This window comes from Suncus etruscus, chromosome 10 (genome assembly GCF_024139225.1).
Source record: "Suncus etruscus isolate mSunEtr1 chromosome 10, mSunEtr1.pri.cur, whole genome shotgun sequence".
Taxonomy (NCBI): Eukaryota; Metazoa; Chordata; class Mammalia; order Eulipotyphla; family Soricidae; genus Suncus; species Suncus etruscus.
The window spans coordinates 49,673,538-49,699,060 of NC_064857.1; the positions used below are offsets into that span (position 1 = coordinate 49,673,538).

General features: G+C 41.0%; 1 protein-coding gene and 1 non-coding gene across 2 annotated transcripts; one reads left to right on the top strand and one right to left on the bottom strand.

Moving 5' to 3' along the window:
- Positions 1–2,988: 2,988 nt before the first annotated feature.
- Positions 2,989–24,426, bottom strand: IDH1 (isocitrate dehydrogenase (NADP(+)) 1). The gene is made up of 9 exons (XM_049782576.1): positions 24,374–24,426; positions 21,527–21,664; positions 17,158–17,449; positions 15,162–15,267; positions 12,986–13,163; positions 10,539–10,690; positions 7,884–8,024; positions 6,006–6,168; positions 2,989–3,882 (listed from the first exon to the last, which is right to left on the bottom strand). The coding sequence occupies exons 2-9, from the start codon at positions 21,646–21,648 to the stop codon at positions 3,792–3,794; spliced, it is 1,245 nt and encodes a 414-aa protein (XP_049638533.1). The 5' UTR covers positions 21,649–21,664; positions 24,374–24,426; the 3' UTR covers positions 2,989–3,791.
- On the top strand, positions 7,236–7,342 carry LOC126021594 (U6 spliceosomal RNA). The gene has a single exon (XR_007500097.1). It is a non-coding gene; the product is annotated as a U6 spliceosomal RNA (small nuclear RNA).
- Positions 24,427–25,523: the final 1,097 nt, after the last annotated feature.

Consider the following 25,523-nt stretch of genomic DNA (forward strand, 5'->3'; position numbering starts at 1 on the left):
GGTATTGCATGCATATGTTCTTACAGAAAGTATTAAATAAGGTCACACGTAATTGAAAATCCAAATGGTTGTTTTATATGCAATGCAAACAGAACTCAATAATGTTTATGTACACAAAATCACTGACAAGTCCAATTTATTAGTGAGACCCAAAAACAAAAAAAAGAAAAAAAAAGAAAAAGAAAGAAAGAAATTGCTCCTGACAGGCACAGGGGACCATATGTTGGGATTTGAATCACCTTCTGCCCTGAATTGGTTGCTTGCAAGGCAAATGCCTTATCCTGTGTTATCTTCCCGGCCCCTATAACTTTCAAGTATTAAAGGTAAAAATTATGATATAAAGTCTCTAGTATTAGAGGGACATTAAAAGTATAAAACTAACATAAATGTATAATCTTCATATACAATTTGGGGGAGGAGTTAAGCTACATCTGGTCCTAGTCACAGACTACTCCTGGATTTGTGCTCAGGTATCACTCCCTATAGTGCTCAGGCTACCATATGCAGCACAGGATCAAAGCAGGTTTGGCTGCATCTAAGACTTCACTTAAACCCCTGGACTATCTTTTACAGACCTCCTTAATATTTTTATATTACTTTCTAATTTTATTTCCTTAACAGAAAGAGGGAAGATCCTGCATTTGCAAGTAATTTTACTATACAAATATTCAAATAAAGAATGTTTAGAAGATTGTAGATTTATATTGATTGTTAAAATTGTAAATTTCTGTTAAGATTAAATTTGTTATTTTTTTTTTTGTTTTTTGGGCCACACCCAGTGATGCTCAGGGGTTACTCCAGCTATGCACTCAAAAGTCGCTCCTGGCTTGGGGGACCATATGGGATGCCAGGGGAACGAACCGAGGTCCGTCCTAGGCTAGCGCAGGCAAGGCAGACACCTTACCTCTAGCGCCACCATGCCGGCCCCAAATTTGTTATATTTTCAGTTTAAAATTCTACCTAAGGAAGTGTTTGCGTTACGAAGACTCTCAAAGTGTGGAGCTTATTTTCTGTTACTAGACCTGCAGTTTTTGTTTTTAGGCTCAGACCTGGTGATGCTCTGAGCCTACTTCTGGCTTTGCATTTGGCAAATACTCCGGTGCTCCGGGGACCATGAGTCCGGGATAGAACCCAGGTCAGCCTTCTGAAATGCTACACTGGTCTTGCATATAAAAAATATGCTAGGCCATGTTTTCCAGATCAACAATTCAAATCCTGATGATGTTACAAAATAAGCTATCAGTTTCTAGATGTACTGACGAGGATCCATTTATTTGCTATTTAAAACATTCCAAAGTTATGTCTCTTTATTGCCTTGAACACTCATCAGCTTTCAGAATGATTTTGAATATTGAATGAATTAAAAAGAATTAAAAATAGTCCAACTTGGGGCCAGAGAGATAGCACAGCAGTAGGACATTTGCCTTGCTTGCAGAAGGATAGTGGTTTGAATCCTGGCATCCCATATGGTCCCCAGAGTTTGCCGGGGGCGATTTCTGAACATAGTCAGGAGTAGCCCCTGAGCGCTGCCAGGTGTGACCCAAAAACCAAACCAAACAAACAAACAAACAAAAAAAGTCCAAATTAGGCACCGGAGCAGTGGCGCAGCAGTAGGGCCTTTGCCCCTGAGCGCTGCCAGGTGTGACCCAAAAACAAACAAACAAACAAACAAAAAAAGTCCAAATTAGGCACCGGAGCAGTGGCGCAGCAGTAGGGCCTTTGCCCCTGAGCGCTGCCAGGTGTGACCCAAAAACCAAACCAAACCAACCAAACAAACAAACAAACAAAAAAGTCCAAATTAGGCACCGGAGCAGTGGCACAGCAGTAGGGCCTTTGCCTAACAGGTAGATGATCCAGGATGGACTTGGGTTCAATCCCTGGCATCCCATATACCCCCACCCCTGAGCCAGGAGTAACCCCTGAGCATCACTGGGTATAACCCCAAAACCAGAAGAAAATAAAAACAATCCAACCTAATACCATCATTTTGTTGTAAGTTATATTTTCTTTTCCTATCTACATCTGCAAATGTGTAGATATAAGCCTCAGGCATAACTCCCAGGTTCTCAGCAATGTCACCATGGGTATGTGCGATCAAACCTCCCCATTTTTATTTTATTTTTTTGGTTTTTGGTCACACCCAGCAGTGCTCAAAGGTTACTCCTGGCTCTGAGCTCAGAAGTCGCTCCTGGCAGGCTCGGGGGACCATATGGGATGCTGGGATTCAAATCAGGGTCTGTCCTATGTTGGCTGCATTCAAGGCAAACTCCTTATTGTTGTGCTATCACTCTGGCGCCAAACCTCTCCATTTGAGTTTCCTTCTCAAAATATACAAGCACTATTGGCATATTAACAGGATTTCCCCTAGCAAGTGTAAGTATCTATTCCCCTTCCTTCTGAGACTCATCTATCCACATCTATGCTATGTTCCTTTCTCAGGCTGTCTTTCACTATTCCTAATATCACTATCCCATTTCAGATGAATTCCCAGCAAAGTAAATATTAGTCTTTCCTCTTCAACTGTACCTACCACACAGCTCCCTCTCTTAGTATTCATTATAAAAGCTGCTCAAATGGCCATTTTATAAAATAAAAATATGATCATGTTCTTCCCTTAAGCCTTTCTCAGTTTCATATTAAAACTCCTTAGTAACAGATATATTTAATTCATTACCATTTTCTAGTTGACCCTTTTCTTTCTTTTGTTTTTGTTTTTGGGTCACACCTGGCAGCGCTCAGGGGTTACTCCTGGCTTTATGCTCAGAAATCACCGCTGATGCCAGGATTCGAACCACTATCCTTCTGCATGAAAGGCAAATGCCTTACCTTCATGCTATCTTTCTGGCCCCTTACATTTTTTTTCCCATTCTTTTACTATTCACTTGTTCTACAGTAAACTCCTTGAAAGCAGCATTTTAAAAATCAAATTCCTATGGTTAGTACCTCTCATATTACCTGGAAACAATAAAGAAAAACTTGGAAAACCAGTCATAAACAGCAGGAAGTTTTAATTAAAATTAACAGTTTACATGGAGAATAGGACTAGTGTTTCAAATCAACTTCTGAAAACAAATCACATTTATATAAAAGAAATAAAACAGGTCAATAGAAGTCCAAAGAAAGGTGCAGTTTATGTTATTGCACTGGGATACAATACGCTATTTAGAGTAAGTAGCATAATACACAGGTGGCAAAGGAGGAACAAATACAAAAAACAACCCCTCAGGTAGTTTTATTGATTTCAAACTATCCAGTCGCCTCAGAAACATTTAGCACTTTTGAAACATTCCACAGCAGCTCTTTCAAATGTGATTACTATGTGATACACATGTTCTTCATTCCAAATCATGAGCAAGTTGAATGTACAGTTCTACTTCACATGAGGTGATTCTTGTTATGCTCCAATCACCAGTGCTTCAGGCCATCAAAAGTGGGAAAGGGAATAACTTTCCACTTTACATGTGTTCAAGAATAATATTGTGGCTAGTTAGACTCTTTCAAGCGCTCTTCATTTTGGCCAAGTATAGCAGAACATGAGAACAAGTGACAGTGAGTTTTAATGCACACTAAAGTAATTCCTAAAGTTTTAGTAGAAAATTAGAAAAGAAAATTTTAAGTCCCCTGCCACATGACAGTCTGCATAAGAAAGACTGTAAACATACAGAAAAGATAAACTCTGGCTTCTAAAAAAATTACAAAATTGATTTTTCCTTTACTGTTGAGTGTTATATAAGAAAAAAAGTAAACACTAGTTATCAAAATACTCAAGTCCTCCTAATTGAAGAATGACCTTAAAGTTTAGCCTGAGCCAGTTTTATCTTCAAGTTCTCTCCAAGTTTGTCCATGAACTCAAATGTATTCAAATAGTCTGAGCGCTGCACACTAAACAGGGAAGGAAACAAAAGGACATTAGTTTCTCTGATCCAGCAGAAAGTTAAGTGTAATTCCTAGAAATGTTAAAGTGCATTCTATTTCTATAAGGAAACTGAGCAATATCGACAAATTACAAATTTAGGTCCATGACTATACTCAGGGTTCAGGGACTGATGCAAGCTATTGGTTGCCTGTGGTGAAGACTTGGCCATGCACATTCAAAGTAGCCTCTGAGTTTTATTTCATTTTGGGGCCATACCCAGGTCTGGTCTGGGGAAACTACTGGCTTGATACTTTGGGGTCATTCTTTGCAGTATTTAGTAGTATTAAACCTGGATCTCTGGCATGCAAAGTGTGTGTTCCAGTTCTATGGCATTGGAGGACCATGTGGTGCCAGAGATCAAGCATAGGGTTCTGGCATACAAGTGTACACCCCAGTCCTTTAAGCTATCTCCCCAGCCCTATTGGGATGATGAGACTATCATCATTCAGAACATTAATTCTGACTAAAGTTCAGGAGACTGAAAATTTTCCACTTTTAGGGGGCAGGTTTTATTGAGCCAAATCTACAGTAGTTGTACCCAGGGCTTACTCCTGATTCTACAATCAGGGGAAGTTTTCTGGTGTCAGGGACCAAACAAGGGTCAGCTGCATGCAACACTCACCTGTACTACCTATGGCCTACCATCCCACTTATTCCTCATTCTTATAAAAATTGAACCCATTTAAAATTCTACATGCATTTCCATGAATTGCCCTTAAAAATGTCATCAGGCTCTTATCTCTAACAGCATCTTTCTGAAGAAAAAAGCAAAAGACAAAGGCCTAACCTTATTGATATTTAATCAAATAGGCTATAATGGTACCGATAAGAACAATTCATTGCATCCTTGCTGAAAATTAAAGGCAGACTATATTATCTATATATTGTCTATATTATATACAACATATTATACAACATTATAGAATAATACTAATTGTAATTAACATTATCTAATTTATATTAAATAATAAGTCTATATTATCATTACTGCAGAAAACTTACCTGGCAGGCTCAGGGAACTATTATATGGGATTGAACTCAGGTCGGCCAAGTGCAAAGCAAACACCCTACCCATTGTGTTATCATTCAGCCCCTACCATAAGATCTTGGAAGACAGTCAGGCATAGGATCAGTGTTAAGTTTTGGTAGCAGTTCTAGAGTCTTTTTGTTTTTGGGGGGCCACACCCATTAGATGCCCAGGGGTTACTCCTGGCTAAGCGCTCAGAAATTGCCCCTGGCTTGAGGGGACCATATGGGACGCCAGAGGATCGAACCGCTGGCTAGCGCCACCTCGCCGGCCCCTGTTCTAGAGTTAAATCAGAGTAAACTTTGAATTAATAGTCTCTGTTGAGCAGCTAAATCCTGCTGGGACACAGGCACTATATTTTCAGGAAATCCTGGATAATACATGAGCTCTGAAATATGTGATAGCTGATTACAGATATTCATGAAAGAGATTATGAGAAACAAAGCACCTGATACTTGTGCAACTGCTTACTTTCTTTATCTTACAGGTTGAAGAAAATAAAAGGGTTGGCAAAAGTAGCCCCAGTAGTTCCTTCTGCTCTGCTTATATTTCTCAGTAAGTTAAATAAAAGATTATCAGCTAAGATCGTCAATTAGAGGTTGGTAGATAGCAGGTTGACCCATGGCCCAGATTCAGGCAGCAACTGGTTTTATTCAAGTTGGACCAGAACGGAGCCACTCATTGGCTTCTATATCATCTTTGCCTGCTTTTTTGCCACAGAGGTAAAGTTCAATAATTGTAGTTTTGAAAAAAACAATGGTTTACCACTTTGAAATGTTTACTTCATAGAATCTTCTGACCCTGGAGCTAAGTAATGAATTACCATTTGTGTATTTCCAAAGCATTGATTTTTTTTTTTGTTTTGTTTTTTTGTTTTTGGGCCACACCCGTTTGACGCTCAGGGGTTACTCCTGGCTATGCGCTCAGAAATCGCCCCTGGCTTGGGGGACCATATGGGACGCCGGGGGATGCAAGGCAGACACCTTACCTCTAGCGCCACCTTCCCAGCCCCAGCATTGATATTTTTAATGAGTGCCAGAGCTTGAGGCATTTTATACTTACTTTGGTAAACCTTTAATGCAAGCAGCCAAGTCTTTGGTCATGAAGCCTGCCTCAATAGTCTCAATACAGACGTCTTCCAAAGCCTTTGCAAAGAAGCTGAGTTCTTTATTGTTATCAAGCTTAGCTCTGTGTGCTAATCCTCTTGTCCAGGCAAAAATGGAAGCTAAAAAGGAAAAATAAGAAAAAGCATAACTACAATAGTTAGGATTCCCAAAGGTTTGGGTTTATAGGGGCCAGAGCAATAGCAAAGTGGTAGGGCATTTGCTTGGCATGTGGCTGCCTAGACCGGACCTGGGTTTGATCCCCGATGTCCCATATGGTCCCACAAGCCAGGAGCTATTTCTGAGCGCATAGCCAGGAGTAACCCCTAAGTGTCACCGGGGTGTGGCCCAAAAACAAAAAGTTTTGGGTTTATAAAAATATAAGTTTATTTAGTTTAGGCTGTAGTTTAAAATCTGAACTGTGTTGGTGAGAGTGATGTTTGTTATTTTAGAACTTTAAGAAAGCACATTTTGGGGCCGGTGAGGTGGTGCTAGAGGTAAGGTGTCTGCCTTGCAAGCCTAGCCAAGGAAAGGATCACGGTTCAATCCCCTGGCATCCCATATGGTCCCCCCAAGTCAGGGGCAATTTCTGAGCATGTAGCCAGGAATAACCCCTGAGCATCAAACTAGTGTGGCCCTAAAAACCAAAAAAAAAAAAAGAAAGCACATTTTCAGGGGATGGTAGCAGTACTTGAGGGCATTTACTAATTTAGTTTGGAAAATGACAAGCTCTTCTTTCACCAGTATCAGTTTCTTCTCTTCCTTCATAGGCTGTTCTATTTGGGGTGCTGGCCTTTCTAAGAAAGAAACCATTCTAGCCAGATCACAAAACTGCAGATAGAATCGGGACTAAAGGGAGATCAAAGAGAAGGCTCCTGTCCAAAGGAATGTGATGGAAGGATACTGGTACTTTGGTGGTGGCTGTAGTACGATAGGAAGTATTTTGGAAGAGGTGTGAAAAATGTACCATTAAAAATATATAGGTGGGCCCGGAGAGATAGCACAGCTGCGTTTGCCTTGCAAGAAGCCGATCCAGGACCAAAGGTGGTTGGTTCGAATCCCAGTGTCCCATATGGTCCCCCGTGCCTGCCAGGAGCTATTTCTGAGCAGACAGCCAAAAGTAACCCTGAGCACCGCCGGGTGTGACCCAAAAAAAACTAAAAACAAAACAAAACAAAAATATATAGGTGTGCTTGCTTCGGCAGCACATATACTAAAATTGGAACAATACAGAGAAGATTAGCATGGCCCCTGTGCATGGATGATATGTAAATTCGTGAAGCGTTCTATATTAAAAAAAAAAAAAAAAATATATATATATATATATATATATATATATATATATATATAAATGAGTAAACTAATGAGAAAAAAAGGCAAAACAAAAATAAGAACTCAGCGACTGAAGCAATAGCATAGTGTTACAGCCTTGCATGCCGGCAATCCAGGATGGACCCTGGTTCAATTCCAGACATTCCATACGGTCCCCAGGGCCTTCCAGGAGCGATTTCTGAGCATAGAGTCAGGAGAAAACCCTGAGTGCCTCTGGGTGTGATCCAAAAACCAAAAAAGAAAAAAAAGAAAAAAAAAGAACTCACTACATTATTAAAAAAAATAAATGGACTAAAGTACTGCTTTTGAAACCTGGATAGAAGAAGTTTAGAATCATGGAAAAGTCTTTATTATATATGTTGAGAAACATATGAAAGCAGCTCTTACTGGTAGAACAAGTCTACTGTTTTGCAGTGATTTTTATCCACAGATCATTGGGACATATCTAGTATCTTGGGGAGCTCAACTCTCCAGTTGGAAGTCAATCTAGTAAACAGTATCTTACCAATGGGATTGGTGGACGTCTCCTGTCCTTTCTGGTACATGCGGTAGTGACGTGTTACAGTGCCATGGGCAGCTTCTGCTTCTACCGTCTTGCCATCTGGGCAAATAAGCACGCTGGTCATCATACCAAGAGAGCCGTAACCTACAAGTGGCAATGTAGGACATTCAGCTGCAAGCAGAGCACTCGATCTTTCAGAGAGAAGAGCAAATTGAACTTAATCTAAAGTTCTTGGTACGCATGCACAATAGACACGAGCATGTGCTTGCCTTCCAGAAATAAGCATCCCTGCTCAGACCAGTCAAAGAATGTAGAAAGGATGTGGTTTTTCCTCATTCATCTATTTCAGAGGCACTGAGTCCATGAGGGAGGGCTGAGGTTTCACTGGCTGCATACACTTTCTAACTATTATGGCTCAGAGTTCAAATCTATGAAACGGGATGGATAAAAGCACCCATTTCCTCCGTTTAGTGAGAATTTAACGAACACATACATATAGATACATACATACATACATACATACATATGTTCCTAATTACAGAGGAAAAGCATCTGTATATGCATATTTCTCAGGATAGTATCTGCCACAAAGAAAGAGCTCAATATACTATATGCAGATGCCCTCCTATTGTGGGAAAATAAGGATTATCGACAATTGTTTCCTATTAACAAGCTGATCCTGGGACAGAAAAGAAAAGGCTAGATAAACACAGGATGATTACCAGATAATCTCACATGTTCCTTTCTTGACCTCATTGATAGCTCCAGCAATTTTAGTCTTTGATTTCCTACTCAGAAGACACTCTACAAATTTTTTTTTTCTTTTTTAATATATAAAATCTTTATTTAAGCACCATGTCTCTACAAAAATTTTAAGTCCATATAAATAGGCTTTTCTTCTTTCACTCTTCTATACTTGAAAGAATATTATTTTTCATTTTGGCTATCTCCAAGTAGCACATATGAGCACATGCCAATTTACAATAGGCTACTATTATTATAAACATATAAACATTTATATATTTACAAGTTATAAATTATAACAATTATAAAAACCAAATGTATTTTTTGGTTTTTACTTTTGTTTTTACTTGGAGAGAAAGAAAATAATCTTCATCAGCCTTGAGTATAGCTAAAAATTTGTGGAATTGTTTCTATCATAGCATTATGTTGGTCTGGGAACATTAAGTCTTTCAAATATTTGCTGATTGAAGAATTTCAGGGCCACGGTTTCATGGTTAGTTTGTTACTTATTAGTATTATGAGACAAAGGGCATAAAGAGTTTGGAATGAGTACAAAGTAGGTCATGATCCTAGAATGGAATGAACATAGGATGGTTTTGCTGCATTTTCTTTTTTGTTGTTTTAGGCAACAACTAGTGGTGCTCAGGGCTTACTCCTGGTTCTGCACTCACAGATCACTCTTGGAGTGTTCAGGGGCCTAAATGGGGTACCAAGGTTTAATTTAGGTCGATAGATGCAAGGAAAGAATTTTAACCACGGTACTATCTATCTCTCTGGCCCCTCTTTTCTTCTGTTTGGCTACCTGGAAATCACGTATATCTAATGGCTCTGTCCAGACACAGAGCCTTGGTTTCAAACATTGTAGAAGAATATTGGATATAGTATTTCCAAACCCATACTTAATAGGAGTTTGAAACTTCCATAATTTCACAATCATATTGGAATTATCACGCCAGTTACTTTCTTATTGCATGAGGACTGTTAGAAGCAATAGAATAGGATACCTTTCCAAAATCTCTAATTACTAGGAACAGTTTTTATTATCCAGAGACATAAAAAGTCACAACACTTCTACTGTGTTCTGCACAGACAAATGAGAGGATTTAGAGACAGAGGAGGGTAAACAGAATTGTGTAACTCATTTATTTGACATCAAAGTCATCTTTAACTAATTGATTTTCAGACTGGGGAGAAATGCTTAACTTTCCAAAAGAGAAATAAAAAACTAGGTCTTCTTGCTGAAAATGCACAAGGAAAATATTTAAGGAAAATATTTATTAGGAGATATTCAAGCTTACAAAGATAATCCCAGGTAACTAAGGTGAAGGGGCAACTGGGTGGTGAGAAAACCAGGGAGCTTGTGTTTATCTGGTCTTCACCTCTGGCATGAAGTCCACGGTTCTTGGAAGTTCTTAAACACAATTCCTTTGTGTTTAAGGCTAGGAAGTTCTTAAACACAATTTCTTTGTGTTTAAGGCTACACATATGTCCTATATAGCACAAAGATAAGAATCAAGGCTGGCAGTTGAGCCATAATTAATTTGTGCCCGGTGAACAGGCCCCTGGAGACATGTAGAGACATTTTACTCTTCTCTATCCAAATGGTCCCAGTTTTCACATTCTCACAGAAGGGAAAATAGAATTGAGACAAAGAAATTACTCAGGCAGCTGAATTCTTTGGGAGACTAAAATGTCAAATCAGGGAATGGGTGAGAGTACTTGTATCAGTATGTAAGGCAGAAGCTGGCATCTCAACCCACTGCATTGTTCTCTGCAGACCCCTGACAAAAGCTGCTGGTCTTGCTTTTTTTACCTGTGAGCTGAGAAGATGGACCAGAGTCTGGTGGCACCAACATAAAGTTGAGGTTGGCCTATGTGCCAATGGCCACATTCCATCGCTCCTCTGCTCCTTACCTTGGGCTACAGAGTCCGATTGCACGTCACCATCGTAGTTCTTACAGGCCCAGATGAAGCCTCCCTCTGACTTCATAGCTTGAGCCACCATGTCATCGATGAGTCTATGTTCATACCAAATGTTTTTGGCTTCAAACTGGGATTTATACTGCCTATGAAATGAGAGAAAAGGACAAGAGCAGTTATCGTCTGCTTCTTCAAAGGGAGTGAGTGTGGTGGGCTGGGACGAGCATTTTTGAATAGCAACCATACAAACTTGGGAACCCAAAAGCTAAGGCTCAAGTCCCTTGGCTCCATAATTTTCCAGCTATAAAACTTTAATTTCCCCATCTGAAAGGAAACTTTTGCCCACTTCACAGAAATGTGAAAATTAGTTTTTATTTATTTATTTATTTATTTATTTATTTATTTATTTATTTATTTATTTATTTATTTGGTTCTTGGGTCACACCTGGTGACCTCACCAGTGACTTCTACATCTTGGGATAGGAAATACCAGCTTCATTTATAGTGCTCCAGGGTTACTCCTGTTCTGTGCACAGAAATTATTTCTGCTAGGCCTGAGGGACCAAATGGGATGCTGGGGATGGAATTCAGGTCAGCAGCGTGCAAGGCAAATGCCCTACTTCCTGTGCTACGCTCTGGCCTGAGAATTTTAGTTTTTTTTGTTTTTATTTTTGGTTTTTGGGTCATACCCGGCAGTGCTCAGGAGTCACCCCTGGCTCCACGCTCAGAAATCGCTCCTGGCAGGCTTGGGGGACCATATGGGATGCTGGGATTCGAACCACCGTCCTTCTGCATGAAAGGCAAATGCCTTACCTCCATGCTCTCTCCGGCCCCAGAATTTTAGTTTTTAATACACAACTGACAAGGGTCTTGATACTCAGCTTCCTTTAAGTCTGTTAATAAGAGGCTAGAGATGTTGCTCAGTAAGTAGAGCACTAACCTTGTGTGTGGAAGGCCTTGGGTTTGGTTGCCCACAACCCCCATATAACATATAATGGAGAAGGCCATTCAGGAAATCTGTCTGGCTTCTAGGTTTGAGATAGATGAAGGACAGGAAGAGGAACTAAAAGTCTCACAAGAAATCTAAAACCTATGTTCTGGCCTCAATATTTACTTGCACCTGAAAAAGCATTATAACATCTTAAAATTTAATACATGTTTACATGATATTGAATCTAAAGATGCTATGCAGGAAGAGTCAAGTGACTATACTGAAGCATATAGGCTTTAGAAAAGTATAGGCTTCAGAAAGAATGGAAATAGGGGTTAGAGTGATAGCATAGTGGTCAGGCATTTGCCTTGCACGTGGCAGACCTGGGTTCGATTCCCAGCATCCCTAATGGTCCCCAGAGCCTGCCAGGAGCGATTTCTAACAGTGCATCCAGGTGTGGGCCAAATCCCCCACAAAATAAAAGAAAAAGAGAGGGGGGGGTGATAGAAGGAAGGAAGGAAGGATGGAAGGAAGGAAGGAAGGAAGGAAGGAAGGAAGGAAGGAAGGAAGGAAGGAAGGAAGGAAGGAAGGAAGGAAGGAAGAAGGAAGGGAGGGAGGGAGGGAGGGAGGGAAGGGGGGAGGGAGGAAGGGAGGGAGGGAGGAGGAAAGGAGGGAGGGAAGAAGGACGGGAGGGAGGAAGGGAGGTAGGGAGGGAGGGAGGAAGGGAGGGAGGGAGGGAGGGAGGGAGGAAGGGAGGAAGGAAGGAAGGAAGGAAGGAAGGAAGGAAGGAAGGAAGGAAGGAAGGAAGGAAGGAAGGAAGGAAGGAAGGAAGGAAGGAAGGAAGGAAGGAAGGAAATAGGCCCAACTCAGAAAAGTTAATTCCTTTATTTTCCTTTTTATCTTTTGGGCCACACCTGGCACTGTCATTCAGGCTTTATTTACTCCTGGTTCTGCACTCAAAAATCACTCCTGGCAGGCTCAGGAGACCATATTGATTGCTGGGGATTGAACCTGGATCAGTGGTGTGCAAGGCAAACGCCCTACCCACTGTTCTATCACTCAGCCCTGAAAAGTCAAACCCTTCTGTCACTAACATGCTACTTTCTCAAAACAATTTGGCCCCCCAAAACAAGAGTAAAATCTTGAATTGAAACTAGATTTACCTTCTAAAAGAAATTTTTGACCAATTTTGTTTCACTCCAGTTAAATTTCAGTTTTGTTCTCATTGTTAAGGGGTATCGGTGGTTTTCCCTCATTTGTCCCCACAATTAAAGAGATAATTATGGACACAGGCTGTAATGATAGTACAATAGGTAAGTGATGCCTTGCCTGGGGCTGACCTTGGTTCAATCCCTGGAAGCCCTTAAGATTGAGATTCAAGTCCCCCAGGAGTTATTCCAGAGTACAGAGCCAGGTCCAAGCATCAGCAGATGTGGTCCCAAAACAAACAAAGCAAAACAAGGACACAAATTCTAGATTGTAAAATGTCAGGTAAAAGAACTATAGTTACTTGTCATAAATCTCCTGAAAGATGTCTTTAAAACGTCCATCATATTTCTTCAGAATAGTGTTCTTGGTGCTCAGATACAAAGGCCAACTCTTTGATAGAGCCATCTGGAAAGAACTTTGAGCAAACTCTTCAATGGACTTGTCTTGGTTGTACATCCCCATTGCAACACCACCACCAGCTGAGAGGATGGCCATGAAAGAAAAAAGGAGGAAAAAAGAGGGAGAAAGGTAAGTGGGGTAGAGGTGAACCAAGTCCATAACCACTCACTACTCATTAAAAGACCTAAATCCTAACATCTATGTCTGAAAATTCCACAAAATAACATGTTCTTGATAAACGAAATACCAAGAAATTAATCTAGACATTATAACTTATTTTGAAAGGACAAAACCCCCCAGAAAACTATGGCCTTGAAGCCAGAATAATAGATAGCACACAGCAGGTAGAGTATTTGTTTTGCACACAGTCTACCCGGGTTCCATCCCTTACACCACCCAGTTCTGCCAGAAGTGGTCCCTGAACAGAGTATTAGTAAACCCTGAAAACCATTTTTTTAAATGAAGAATTTTATTTATTTTGTTGTTATTATTATTATTATATTATTATTATTTTGGTTTATGAGTCACACCCGGTGATGCTCAGAGGTTACTCCTGGCTATGCGCTCAGAAATTGCTCCTGGCTTGGGAGACCATATGGGATGCTGGGGATTGAACCTGGGTCCATCCCGGGTCGTCTGTGTGCAAGGAAAACACACTACTGCTGTGCTACACTCCAGTCCCACCCTGAATACCATATGAAATGCACCCCACAACCCCCCCAAAAAAAACTATAAATAAAAAACAAGGCCTTTATGAATCTAAACATTACAAGCATAATGATAGTACAGGGTCCAGAGTTACAGTTCAGCTTGCCTTATAGGCAACTGACCCAGATTTGTTCCCTGGCAACCCATATGGTCCTCTAAGCCTGACAAGAATGATCTCTGAGCACAGATCCAGAAGTAAGCCCTGGGCATGACTGGGTGTGGGCCCCCTAAAAAGAATTACTGATGTGAACCAGAAATACTCATGTAAATAATTTTTATTTTTAATTTTTGTGGCTGAACTTGACTCAGCCACATAGCAGGCAAATACCTTAACCCTGTTCTTTCTCTCTGTCCCTAGACTAATTTTCAAACTTCTTGTATAATTCTAAAATTTCAAACCTGTATTCTTAATTCTAAGTGTTTATTCAATACTCAGCCTTTGGGAAAAATGTGTATTTTAAATATAGAATAAAGATTCTTAGAATTTCCTGGAGGACAGAAATTTTAGTTATTGGGAAAAGAATTTTGCCACCTAAGTATTATTACTAAAAGATAAAACTTTGAGTCCATGCCACTATGTAGGGCTTAGACTATGTAAAGGAAGGTAAAACCGGCAGAACTAGATTCCAATAGAATGATAAAAATTTACAAGCAGCAAAGAAAACAAAAGCTATTGTGGCAATAGAGAGGCAGTAGAGATAGATCGCCCTTGGTTCTTTCAACAACTTTTGGGTGGGATTTTCCATAATGGATGGACCTTTGAAGTAGTGGCATAGTGAGAATGAAAGAACAAAGGAAAACATTCCACTTCACAGAATAAACACTCAGGAGAGTTAAAAGGAAATTTCCACAAATATGTAACACAAATCTTTTCTTTTCGGGTTTTTTTTTTTTTTTTTGGGTCACACTTAGCAGCGCTCAGGGGTTACTCCTGGCTCTGCGCTCAGGAATCGCTCCTGGCAGGCTCGGGGTGCCATATGCAATGCTGGGAATCGAATTGCAGTCTGTCCTGTGTTGGCAGGGTACAAGGCCCTACAGCTGTAGTATTGCTAGGGCCCCTAACACAAACATTTTTAAAGCAAATCCTACCAGGGCAAAGGACAGGATTCCATGACAGGAAACTTGGAAAAACCCCATGAAATCAAGCTAGGGTTGTGCTATATTCAGGCAGGTATTAAACCCTTGTACTATCTTCCAAACCCTCCAAAGTAATTATTTTATTGTTACATTCTAGGTCCTGTACAAGTATTGTTGATTCAGGTTGTATTTTGAGGCAGTCACACATTAACCTAAAATTACTAGTCATAATGGTGTCTAAATGATCTGTTAAAAAAAAGAAAGAAAAAATCTCATGATGAATTTATACATACCTTCAAAATTATGTACCAGATATGTCTTTGCTGGTGATCCATCACTTGGTGTATAAGTTATTTCTACTTTCCCAGGTCCAGGAACAACAAAATCAGTTGCTCTGTACTGTGAAGGAGAGAGGGCAGAGTATAAAGATATAAAGAGAAAAATGAGCCTATCAAAAATTACAAGGAAGATTAAAAAATAACAAACTAAGAATAGAGAGCTGGGGGCCGGGCGGTGGCGCTAGAGGTAAGGTGCCTGCCTTGCCTACGCTAGCCTAGGACGGACCGTGGTTCGATCCCCCGGCGTCCCATATGGTCCCCCAAGCCAGGAGCGACTTCTGAGCGCATAGCCAGGAGTAACCCCTGAGCGTCACTGGGTGTGGCCCAAAAACCAAAAAAAAAAAAAAAGAATAGAGAGCTGGAAGACTTAGACAAACAGGGCAGTATAGCTCCACTTTCTAATTTTAGAAATGGTGGCAAAGAGATCCAGAAGTTCCTAAAATGAGTCTATAATATATAGCATTAAAAATTAAATATAGTGAGGGGGCTGAAGAGATAGAAAAGTGGGTGGGTGCTGCTTGCCTTGCACATGGCTAACCCAGATTTGATCCCCAAAAATCACTTCTGAGTGCAAAGCCAAAAGCCAGCCCTGGGACCACTGGGTGTGATCCAAAAATGATTAAAACAAACATCTGTTGGGTATTTTACTATACAAGTAAGGTAGTTTCCTTAGCATTGATATGGAAAAGACAATAAAGTATTCCCACTCCTCCCCCAAGACTTTTACAACCTAACAATGGCATACATTCCTAAGAAGCAAAAAATAATAGAGGGTCCAGAGAGATAGCATTGAGGTAGGGTGTTTGCCGTGCATGCAGAAGGATGATGGTTGAAATCCCAGCATCTCATTTGGTCCCCCGAGCCTGCCACTTCTCCAGATAACTAAGGCCAAAGTTTAAAAAATGTGGAGGTGCCACATAATTCCTAAGAATTTGGTCGTGGCATTCCCAGGATGAGCAAGTTTAGAACACTGATATCCCCATTCCCTATTGTGGGACTCTGGAAGGCATAATGAATGGACTCGTCAGGATGAAGAAAGAGACTGAGCCATATGGCAGACAGAATAAGTCATGGATACATCTGGCTACCCTGTGGGAGCACTATGTCCTGATTCAACTATTTTTATAGCTTGCAACATCCAAGCCACTGGATTTAGCATTAGCAATTGTTGTTTTAAGGTCAATCAAAACATAAACTGCTTTTGATAAAAATATAAAACCCTTGCTTTCAGAACAGAATTTTGATTTTATTTAGTTGGCAGTTTTTACTCTTTAATTGGCAATATGGCCACTTGCATAGAAACTATTCTCTCTCTCTTCTTTAAATGCCAAATAGACAGTATTGTTTTAAAGTAACTACTTTCAACTACTAAGACAGTTTTTCCATTTTTGCATGAAGTGATTTTTTGTTATATACTCTTTGGTGATTTTTCAACACTGTCCATACACTATGACATCCTGGAGAGCTTCGAAAGTCCCACGGAATTTAGATTCAGTTGGTGTAGAGTAGGACTAATGCAACGGAATTAAATGAAGAAACAAATTGTTTTAAAAAGTAAAACAAAACAAGTATCTCCTATTGTACAGTTAGACCTAGGAAACACTGTTTTCTGCAAAAAATGATACTTGGGATGAGGCAACAGCATGTCCACCCTTTCACATGACACTTTTGTAGGGGCCTAGTACCTACAAATACTTATACCTAGTAATGATGAAAGAAAAAATAACATGCCTGAACAAGGTCCTTAGTAAGCAAATACATATTTATGTTTATCTCTACTTTACTGCCATTGAAATACATGTAAATATACAGGAACACATTCGCATTTCACAATTTTGTGCTTTGCTTAATAGTAGGCACCAGAGATAAAAATAAAACACCTGAATCTGAATGCTAGACAAAGGTCACAAAAAAAGAGGATGGCAAGTCCAACTCTAGCAATAAGACTTACTTGATCGCCATAAGCATGACGGCCTATGATGATGGGTTTTACCCACCCACTCACAAGTCGGGGGATGTTTTTACAGATGATAGCTTCCCTGAAGACAGTGCCACCCAGAATATTTCGGATTGTGCCATTTGGTGATTTCCACATTTGCTTCAACTTGAACTCTTCAACCCTCTTCTCATCAGGGGTGATGGTGGCACACTTGATGCCCACATTGTACTTCTTTATAGCTTCTGCAGCATCTCTGGTAACCTGGTCATTGGTGGCATCACGGTTCTCTATTCCTAAGTCATAGCTGAGAGGGGAAAACTGTTAGTGACTCTTAAATGCCTGGCACCACATCTGTCTGCTGAGCACTTCCAGGAGTGATCTCCAAACAACAAGCCAGGAGAAGATAGCTTTTGAGAATCACCAGATAGTCCCAAAATAATAAAGTACATAAAAAACACAAAATAACATAAAATAAAGGGGTCAGAAAATCTAATGAAAAAAAAAAAAAGATCTAATGGACATTAAAGTAGTGGGAATTAATGATGTGCTAGTTAATGTCAAGAATGCTAATGCTAAAAAAAAAAAAAAGAATGCTAATGTTTTATTATACCAGTTACTTCATATGCAAACCTTTCCCTTATTCTTGGGCAAGTCTCTATTCTGGAAACAAGCCTTTGATTTACTGGTTATGTAACCGAATCCAGTCAGCATACCTCTGCAAGGTTATATTATACTACAACACCCAGACTATATAAAAGAAATGTTGGTTTTCTACGGAAACTAGGAAATTACTATTATAATACTTAGTGCAGAAAAACCGGAAAAAAAAAATAGTAATATGACTATTCTGTATTCCAAGGCTTTAAAAAATTTCAGCTTTTTAATTTTTGTTGTTGTTGTTGTTGTTTTTGGGTCACACCCGGCAGCTCTCAGGGGTTCCTCCTGGCTCAATGCTCCAAAATTGCTCCTGGCAGGCTCGGGGGATCATATGGGATGCTGGGATTCGAACCATCAACCTTCTGCATGTAAGGCAAACACCTTACCTCCATGCTATTTCTCCGACCCCAAATTTCAGCTTTTTAAACTTGCAGAACCATTAGATCTTCAGATTTCATTTTTCTTTTTTTTTTTTTTTTTTGTTTTGGGCCACAACTGGCAGTGCTCAGGGATCACTACTGGTGTTCTAAGAACCACATAGGCTGCTGGGGATGAAATCGGGTCAGCTGCATGCAAAACAAGGATTGGATGAGGACAGTCTTATTCTTTTTTGTTGTCTTTTTAAGGAAAAATAGTTTTTATTGAAAGACATTACAGAACTTAAGAGGAAAGAGAGGAATATGCGTTTGCTGGAGAACATGGGCTTAGAAAAAGGAGAGGCAGAGATACATGTTCAAAAGAGAAAATGGAACTGGAAAAGATCTGGCCCAAGACAGTCTTATGAATATCAAGGGTTAGGGCTAAAGCAATAGAACAGCAAGTAGGGCATTTGCCTTGCATGTTGCCTATCTGGGACCAACCCGGGTTTGATCCCCAGCATCCCATGTGGTCCTCCAAGCCTTCCAGGAATGAGTTTTGAGCAGAGACAGGAATAAAACCTGAGCACTTCTGAGCATGCCCCCCCAAACAAACAAAAAATATCACAATATTGGGAAGAACCCTAAACCCCTCTCTAGGTAATAGTGACCACTGAAAACCACATAGTGATTTTGATCTAGTCACCTTTCTCTTTATTATCATACTGAAAAAAATACCATTTTCTGTACATGTGATATATGCTCATTACATATTCCTCAACTGCTCACCCACCATTTCTTCCTCATAAATATAAAAAATGACTAAGTATATCTAAATTGTTAAGTCACTCTAACTCTACTCAGCATAAAACCAAACTCCCATTTTCTTATTTTGAAGTTTGTTCTATAGCTTATATTGACAAGACATAATTCCCAATTTTGAAACGTTCAAGTGGTTTTATTAGTCAATAAAATTCCTCTTTCTATTAATTTTTTGTTTTAATCTTTATGTTTGTAGGAATAATGTTTCATCATAAGTACCTGCCAACTAACGAGCCTTTTGCTTCTCAGGAGTTTAAAGAAAAAAAAAAAAAAAAAAAACAACCTCAACTATCTTGCCTAAGAAAAAAATGTGAATGGCTCTACTCTCAAAAAAAAAGTCGGTTATGCAGGGGCTGGAGCAGTGGCTCAAGGCATAAGGTGTCTGCCTTGTGCGCACTAGCCTAGGAAAGACTGCAGTTTGATCTCCCAGCATCCCATATGGTCCCCCAAGCCAGGAGTGATTTCTGAACGCATAGCTGGGAATAACTCCTGAGCATCACCAGGTGTGCCCCCCCCAAAAAAAAAAAAGTTGGTCATGCAATAATAGAATTTTAAAACAACTAAAAACTTTTTTTTTTGTTTTTGGATCACACCTGGCAGCGCTCAGGAGCTATTCCTGGGCTCTACACTCAGAAATTGCTCCTGGCAGGCTGGGGGACCATATGGGATGCCAGGACTCTAACCACCATCTTTCTGCATGCAAGGCAAACTCCTTACCTTCATGCTATCTCTCCAGCCCCACAACTAAAAACTTGTTTAAGTTTCTATTCTTTATTTTGCAACTCTTCTAGGAATAGTGATTGATAATTAAAATCTCCTACTTCTAGGCTAAACACTTACAAAGCACATCTTTGCAGCCAATACAGTGACAAGAACTGCAGAGCTGCTACTGTCCAGTGAAGGGTTGAAATAGGAGAAGACTTAAAAATGCTTCTTCTGGATCCTGTTTGCATGACATTTTGAATACTTGATTTCCTATATATTTGGTTGACCTCTGTAGATATTTGTTTTCTCATGGATATAATATAGATAGTATCAAAAACTTAGGTTTAGGATTATTTAAAAATGGTCCACCAAACCAGAGTGATCGTACAGTATGGGTATTGTACTGTACAGAAAGTACAGCATTGCATGTGATCAACTTAGATTGGATCCTGGCATCCCAGCTGGTACTTGTAGCGATTCCCTGAGTACTGACGCAGGACAAACCCATAAGCACAGCCAGGTGTGGAGCAAACACCAAAATAAATCCATAATTAAAAATAAAAATGGGGCCAGAGAGATAGCACAGTGGTTGGGTGCTTGCCTTGCACGCAGCCAATTCAAGATGAATGGTGGTTCGAATTCCAGCATTTCATATGGTCCCCAGTGCCTGCCAGGAGTGATTTCTAAGCACAGAGCCAGGAGTAACCCCTAAGTGGTGCCAGTTGTGACCCAAAAACCAAAAACCAAAAACCAAAAAAAAAAAAAAAGGGGGGGGGGCCTAGAGCAATAGCACAATGGTAGGATGTTTGCCTTGCATGTGGCCGACCTAGGAGAGACTTGGATTCGATTCCTAGCATCCCTTAGAGCCACTGTGGCCCAAAAACCTAAATAAATAAATGTTTAAAATAAATAAGGGGCCAGAGATAGCATAGAGGTAAGGCATTTGCCTTGCACGCAGGTCGGTGGATACCGGCATCCCATATGGTCCCCCTGAGCCTGCCAGGAGCGACTTCTGAGCATAAACAAAACAGAAAGATAAAATAAATAAAATGGGTATCCAATGGTACCACATCAATTTATTGTCCACACCCACATAAACAGGAAGTCTTTAGGGGCCAGAGTGATAGCACAGTGAGTAGGGCAGTTGCAGTTGCCTCACACAAGACTGACCTGGGTTTGATCCCTGGCATCCTATATGGTCCCCGGAGTCTGCCAGGAGTAACCCCTGAATACCATCGGGTGTGGCCCAAAAATCAATACACATACACAGAATATGAACAACTATGTGAAAAATACAGATAAAAATGAAGAGAATCTGATAGTCCTTTCACATCTCTAAGTGTTTGCGCAAAGGTTCAAGTCTTTAGAACACAAAATTGTTTTAGGTTACTACTTACAAAAAGGTAAAAAGGCAGAAAAATGACAAAGAAAAAGATTCACTGACTAGTTAAGAAAAATGCTAGAAAACAGTTTGAAAAGACAAATAAGTATTAATTTTACTTCCTTTGCTATTTAATGTGTTCTTTTATTTACCATTCCATAAGTAATATCTGTTATTACACTTTTGGTCCCTGATATATCGCAAATAAAACCTTCATAGAAAATAGAGGTTTGGAAAGAAGTGAAGATCACTTTGTCCTCATTGGAATTCTACTCTTATACTGAGAAATCTAGTGGTCTTTTTTTGTTAGCAATATATTCAAATTAAACTAAAACTTCATTTGCATATATTAATAACTCCTTTCCCCTCAAAATATATAAAACATAGCAATATATATTTAAAAAACCTATTGTAACCTAAAATCACTTTTGAGTTGCTACTTGCAGAGTAATTCATTTACCTGTGCAGGTCCAATTCCACATAAGGAAAAATGAGTTTTTGTTTAATCAGTTCCCAAATAATTCGTGTCATTTCATCTCCTTGCATCTCTACCACAGAGCCGCCATTAATTTTTTGAGACATTTTGATTTCAATATTCCTTTAATAAGAAAAAGACAAGACATGTCTTAAAATAGTGCGAAAACAAGATGCAATTTAGTGACTACTAAAAGAATAACCCCCAAACAATTCAAGTACAGTGGGTAAGTTGACTGAGACAACCTGGGCTTAATTCCCAGGCTCTATATGGTCTCTGAGCACTACCAGGATTGGTCCCTAAGCCCCAAAACCAAAATAAATAGCAATCCTGGTAGTGCTCAGAGACCATATAGGTCCTGGGGGCTGAAGAGATAGCACAGCGATAGGGCATTTGCCTTGCACACAGCCAACACAGGACGAATCTGGGTTAGATCCCTGGAATCCCATATGGTCCTCTGAGCCAGGAGTAACCCCTGAGTGCTGCTGGGTGTGGCCCACAACCAAAAAAAAAAAAAAAAAAAAAAAGAATCTCCTAACACCAACCTGCTGGAGCCAGGGGTATCTGACTAGGTAACATGCCATTAATATGATTGTTCTTTTTGTTTTGGTTTGTTTTAGGGTCACACCCAGATGTGCTCAGGGGTTACCCTTTGGCTCTGCATTCAGATGGGTGAGCATGTGGATACTGGGAATGGAACCTAGGTCAGTCATGTCCAAGCCAAGCAAGCGCCCCCCACATTGTACTATCTCTCCGGCCCCCAATATTATAACTATTATTCTTAATGGGTCTGAAGAGGTAGGGTAGTGGGTAGGGTGCTTGTCTTACATGCAGCCCCACTGGGGTCTATCCTTGGCAAACTTGAGCCCAGGTTTCTGAACATGGAATAACAAAAATTAATTCAACATCAATTATGCAATGAATCCAGATGTTTCTGGTAGTGCTGCGTGTGGCAAGTACAAAAGTTTAAGAAGCCCTGAAGTAGAATAAAAGAAGAGAACAACCTGGTATTGATGTTGAATTACTTCCTAGTATTCAATTGACCCTTCTGTCACATGTCTTTATACTTAAAATCTAGCCAAACCACAAGAGGTGGCAAATGTATCTTAATCTTGATATCACATTTCTACATAGATTTATGCAAGAGCACAAATGGATTATTTCACTTGATAACCAATATAGTTAATTGAGGAAAATTGTATGTTGTTAACTTGGGTTCAATCCCCAGAGCAACTCCAGGAACAAGCCTGAGCACTGCTGGATGTCACCCAAAAACCAAATCAACCATAACAAAAATCAGCTGAAAAAAAATAAAAAAGCAAATATAGAGGAGCAAATACCAAACTTGAGATTTCAATGTGTACAGTAGTTATTTCTTTTCTTTCCAATTGAATCATTTTCTGTAGTAGTCTTTCTGTAGCTCATAATGCAAGGTGAACATTACAGATTTTCCTCACAATTTAATCCATTAATTTTTTTTTTGTTTTTGGGCCACACCCGGTGACGCTCAGGGGTTACTCCTGGCTATTCGCTCAGAAGTCGCTCCTGGCTTGGGGGACCATATGGGACGCGGGGGTGGGGGGGTGGGGGGGGGAATAGAACCGCGGTCCATCCTAGGCTATCGCTGGCAAGGCAGGCACCTTACCTCTAGCGCCACCGCCCGGCCCCATATCCATTAAAATTTTACTACATTTTAAATTAAAAAGTGTGGCTTTCCTGTAGACCCTAGTTTACTCTCAAGTGGGCCATTATTTTAATTCCCCTAGATTTGAATACTAGGGGATGAGTTTTACTCCCCACTCAATTCACTTCTCTAACATAAGGTCTTGGACTTTTTAGTCTCCATCAAACTATGGCTTTAGAAGGGAGCACTTTCTCAACAGGCATCATATAGTTTGTGAATGAACGCCGGCGCCCCAATATGAGTGTGATTCCAGTAGTAAACCTAGAGGAACAGTAATTCAGGAATAAACAACTACTTAACGGGGCCGGTACCCCACTGAGCAATAGCATAGGGTGAGGTACTTGTCCTGCACGGGGTCCGACCCCAATTCCATGCCCCCTTCCCACTTGGCCCCCACCCAGTCTGCCAGGAAAGATTTCCGAGCACAGAGCCCTGAGTGTTGCCCGGTATGAGCACCCCCTTTTTTTTTTTAAACCGGCTGCTCAATATTAAATAAGCACTTAATAAAGTTTTATTTTAATCACCTATTTGTTTTTGTTTTGGGGCCACACCTCGCTGTGCTCAGAGATTACTCTAGGCAGGCTGTGAGGGTTGAGGGGACTATATATATGGCACTAATCTAGTACTAATCTGTGGAGCTAATCTAGTCAACAGCAATCAAGGCAAATACTTTACCCCAGGAGTATCTGTCCAGCCAATCACCTTAAGTTTTAACCAGATTTTTTTTTTCAAGTTAAAGTCCTGAAGTACAAACATTTCTGGGTTAACAAAACATATTCTCCTGAGACGGTTTCAGGCTGGGAGAAAAAGAACAAAAATAAGGAAGCAGTTGCAGCTTATTGGGGGCTATTTTTGCTTGGTTTTGAGCCACACCCGGAGGAGCTCAGGGTTCACTCCTGACTGCAGGGAGACCATCTGGGTGCGGGGGATCAAAATCCAGCAGCTGTGTGCAAAGGCAAGAGCACTCTCAGTAACCAGGCCAGATCGCTCAGGCCCCGGTGTTTTTTTTTTTATTAATTGCTAGAAAATATTCCCGATTCAGTCTGTTGCAATGCTTTGGCCTCTGGAACCTTCTCTGAGGCCACTTCGGCCAGGGTTGCCACATCCAAGACAGCACCGGGGAGCCAAAGGGTAGATTCGATTCTTACTTTCACAGCCTGCAGACTTCCAGTCACCCAAGTCAGCTGAGCGCAGAGTGTCTAGAACAAAAAGAGGAAAAGGAAGAGACTCATAAAGCACCAGTGAAGTGACAAGTGGCAGTTTTGAACGCGGGCTGGATCTTCGGGTTGGTCCGGGTGAAAGTCCGGTATCCCGTCCTGCAGCCGACGGGCAAAGGCCGCCTCGGGCTCCTTGTGCTCCGAGTCGGGAGCCCTGGGAATCTTCCGACTCCGGGTCTGTCAGCGCTGAGGCTTCCGCGCTCGGACGAAGGGGCGGGAGCCTCGGCCGCTCCCTCAGGCGAGACGCAGCCGGCCTGACCTTTCACCCCGACCCGCGGAGGCGCCTCCCGTCCGCCCCAGCCGCCTCAGCACACAATCAGCGCCTCGGGCCGCGCCGCTCAGGGCCTCCAGCGCCTCCGGGGGCACTCGGCCCTCACGCCAGGCCTCTCGTCCCGGGCGGGCGCTCCGAGGCTGCACCTTCCCAGCCAGCCTTGGCTACCTCAGGGGCGGCCCGAAGGCTGCGGCGCCCGGCCTAGTTACGTCTTTCTTTCCTTTTTTCTTTCTTCTTTCCTTTCTTTCCTTTTCCTTTCTTATTTTTCTTTTCTTTTTCCCTTTTCTCTCTTATTTTTTCTTTCCCTTTTCTTTTTCTTCTTTCTTTTCTTTCCCTTTTCTTTTTCTTCTTTTCTTTCCTTCTTTCTTATTTTTCCTTTCTTTTCCCCTTTTCTCTCTTATTTTTCTTTCCCTTTTCTTTTTCTTCTTTCTTTTCTTTCTTTCTTTCCTTTTTCTTTTTCTTCTTTCTTTTTTCCTTTATTTTTCTTTTGTCCTTTTTCTTTCTTTCCCTCTTTTCCTTTCTTCTCTTTCCTTTTCCTTTCTTTCCTCTTTTCTTTCTCTTTCTTCTTTTCCTCCTTTCCTTCCCTCTCCTCTCCTTTCTCCCCCCCTTCTCCGGCTTTCCGGGTTCCCTTCCTCCCTCCCTCCCTCCCTCAGGAGCCTCCGCGAACGGCCGCGGAAAGACTTGACTTTCCCTCTCCTCGGTCTTCTCAGCTCCCGGGTCCGAGCTGCTCCCCGCTCAGCGCCGCGGGACAGGGCAGCCCCGCCAGATAACCAGAAGTCCGCCTGTCGCCCGCCGTCAGGGCCGAGAAGC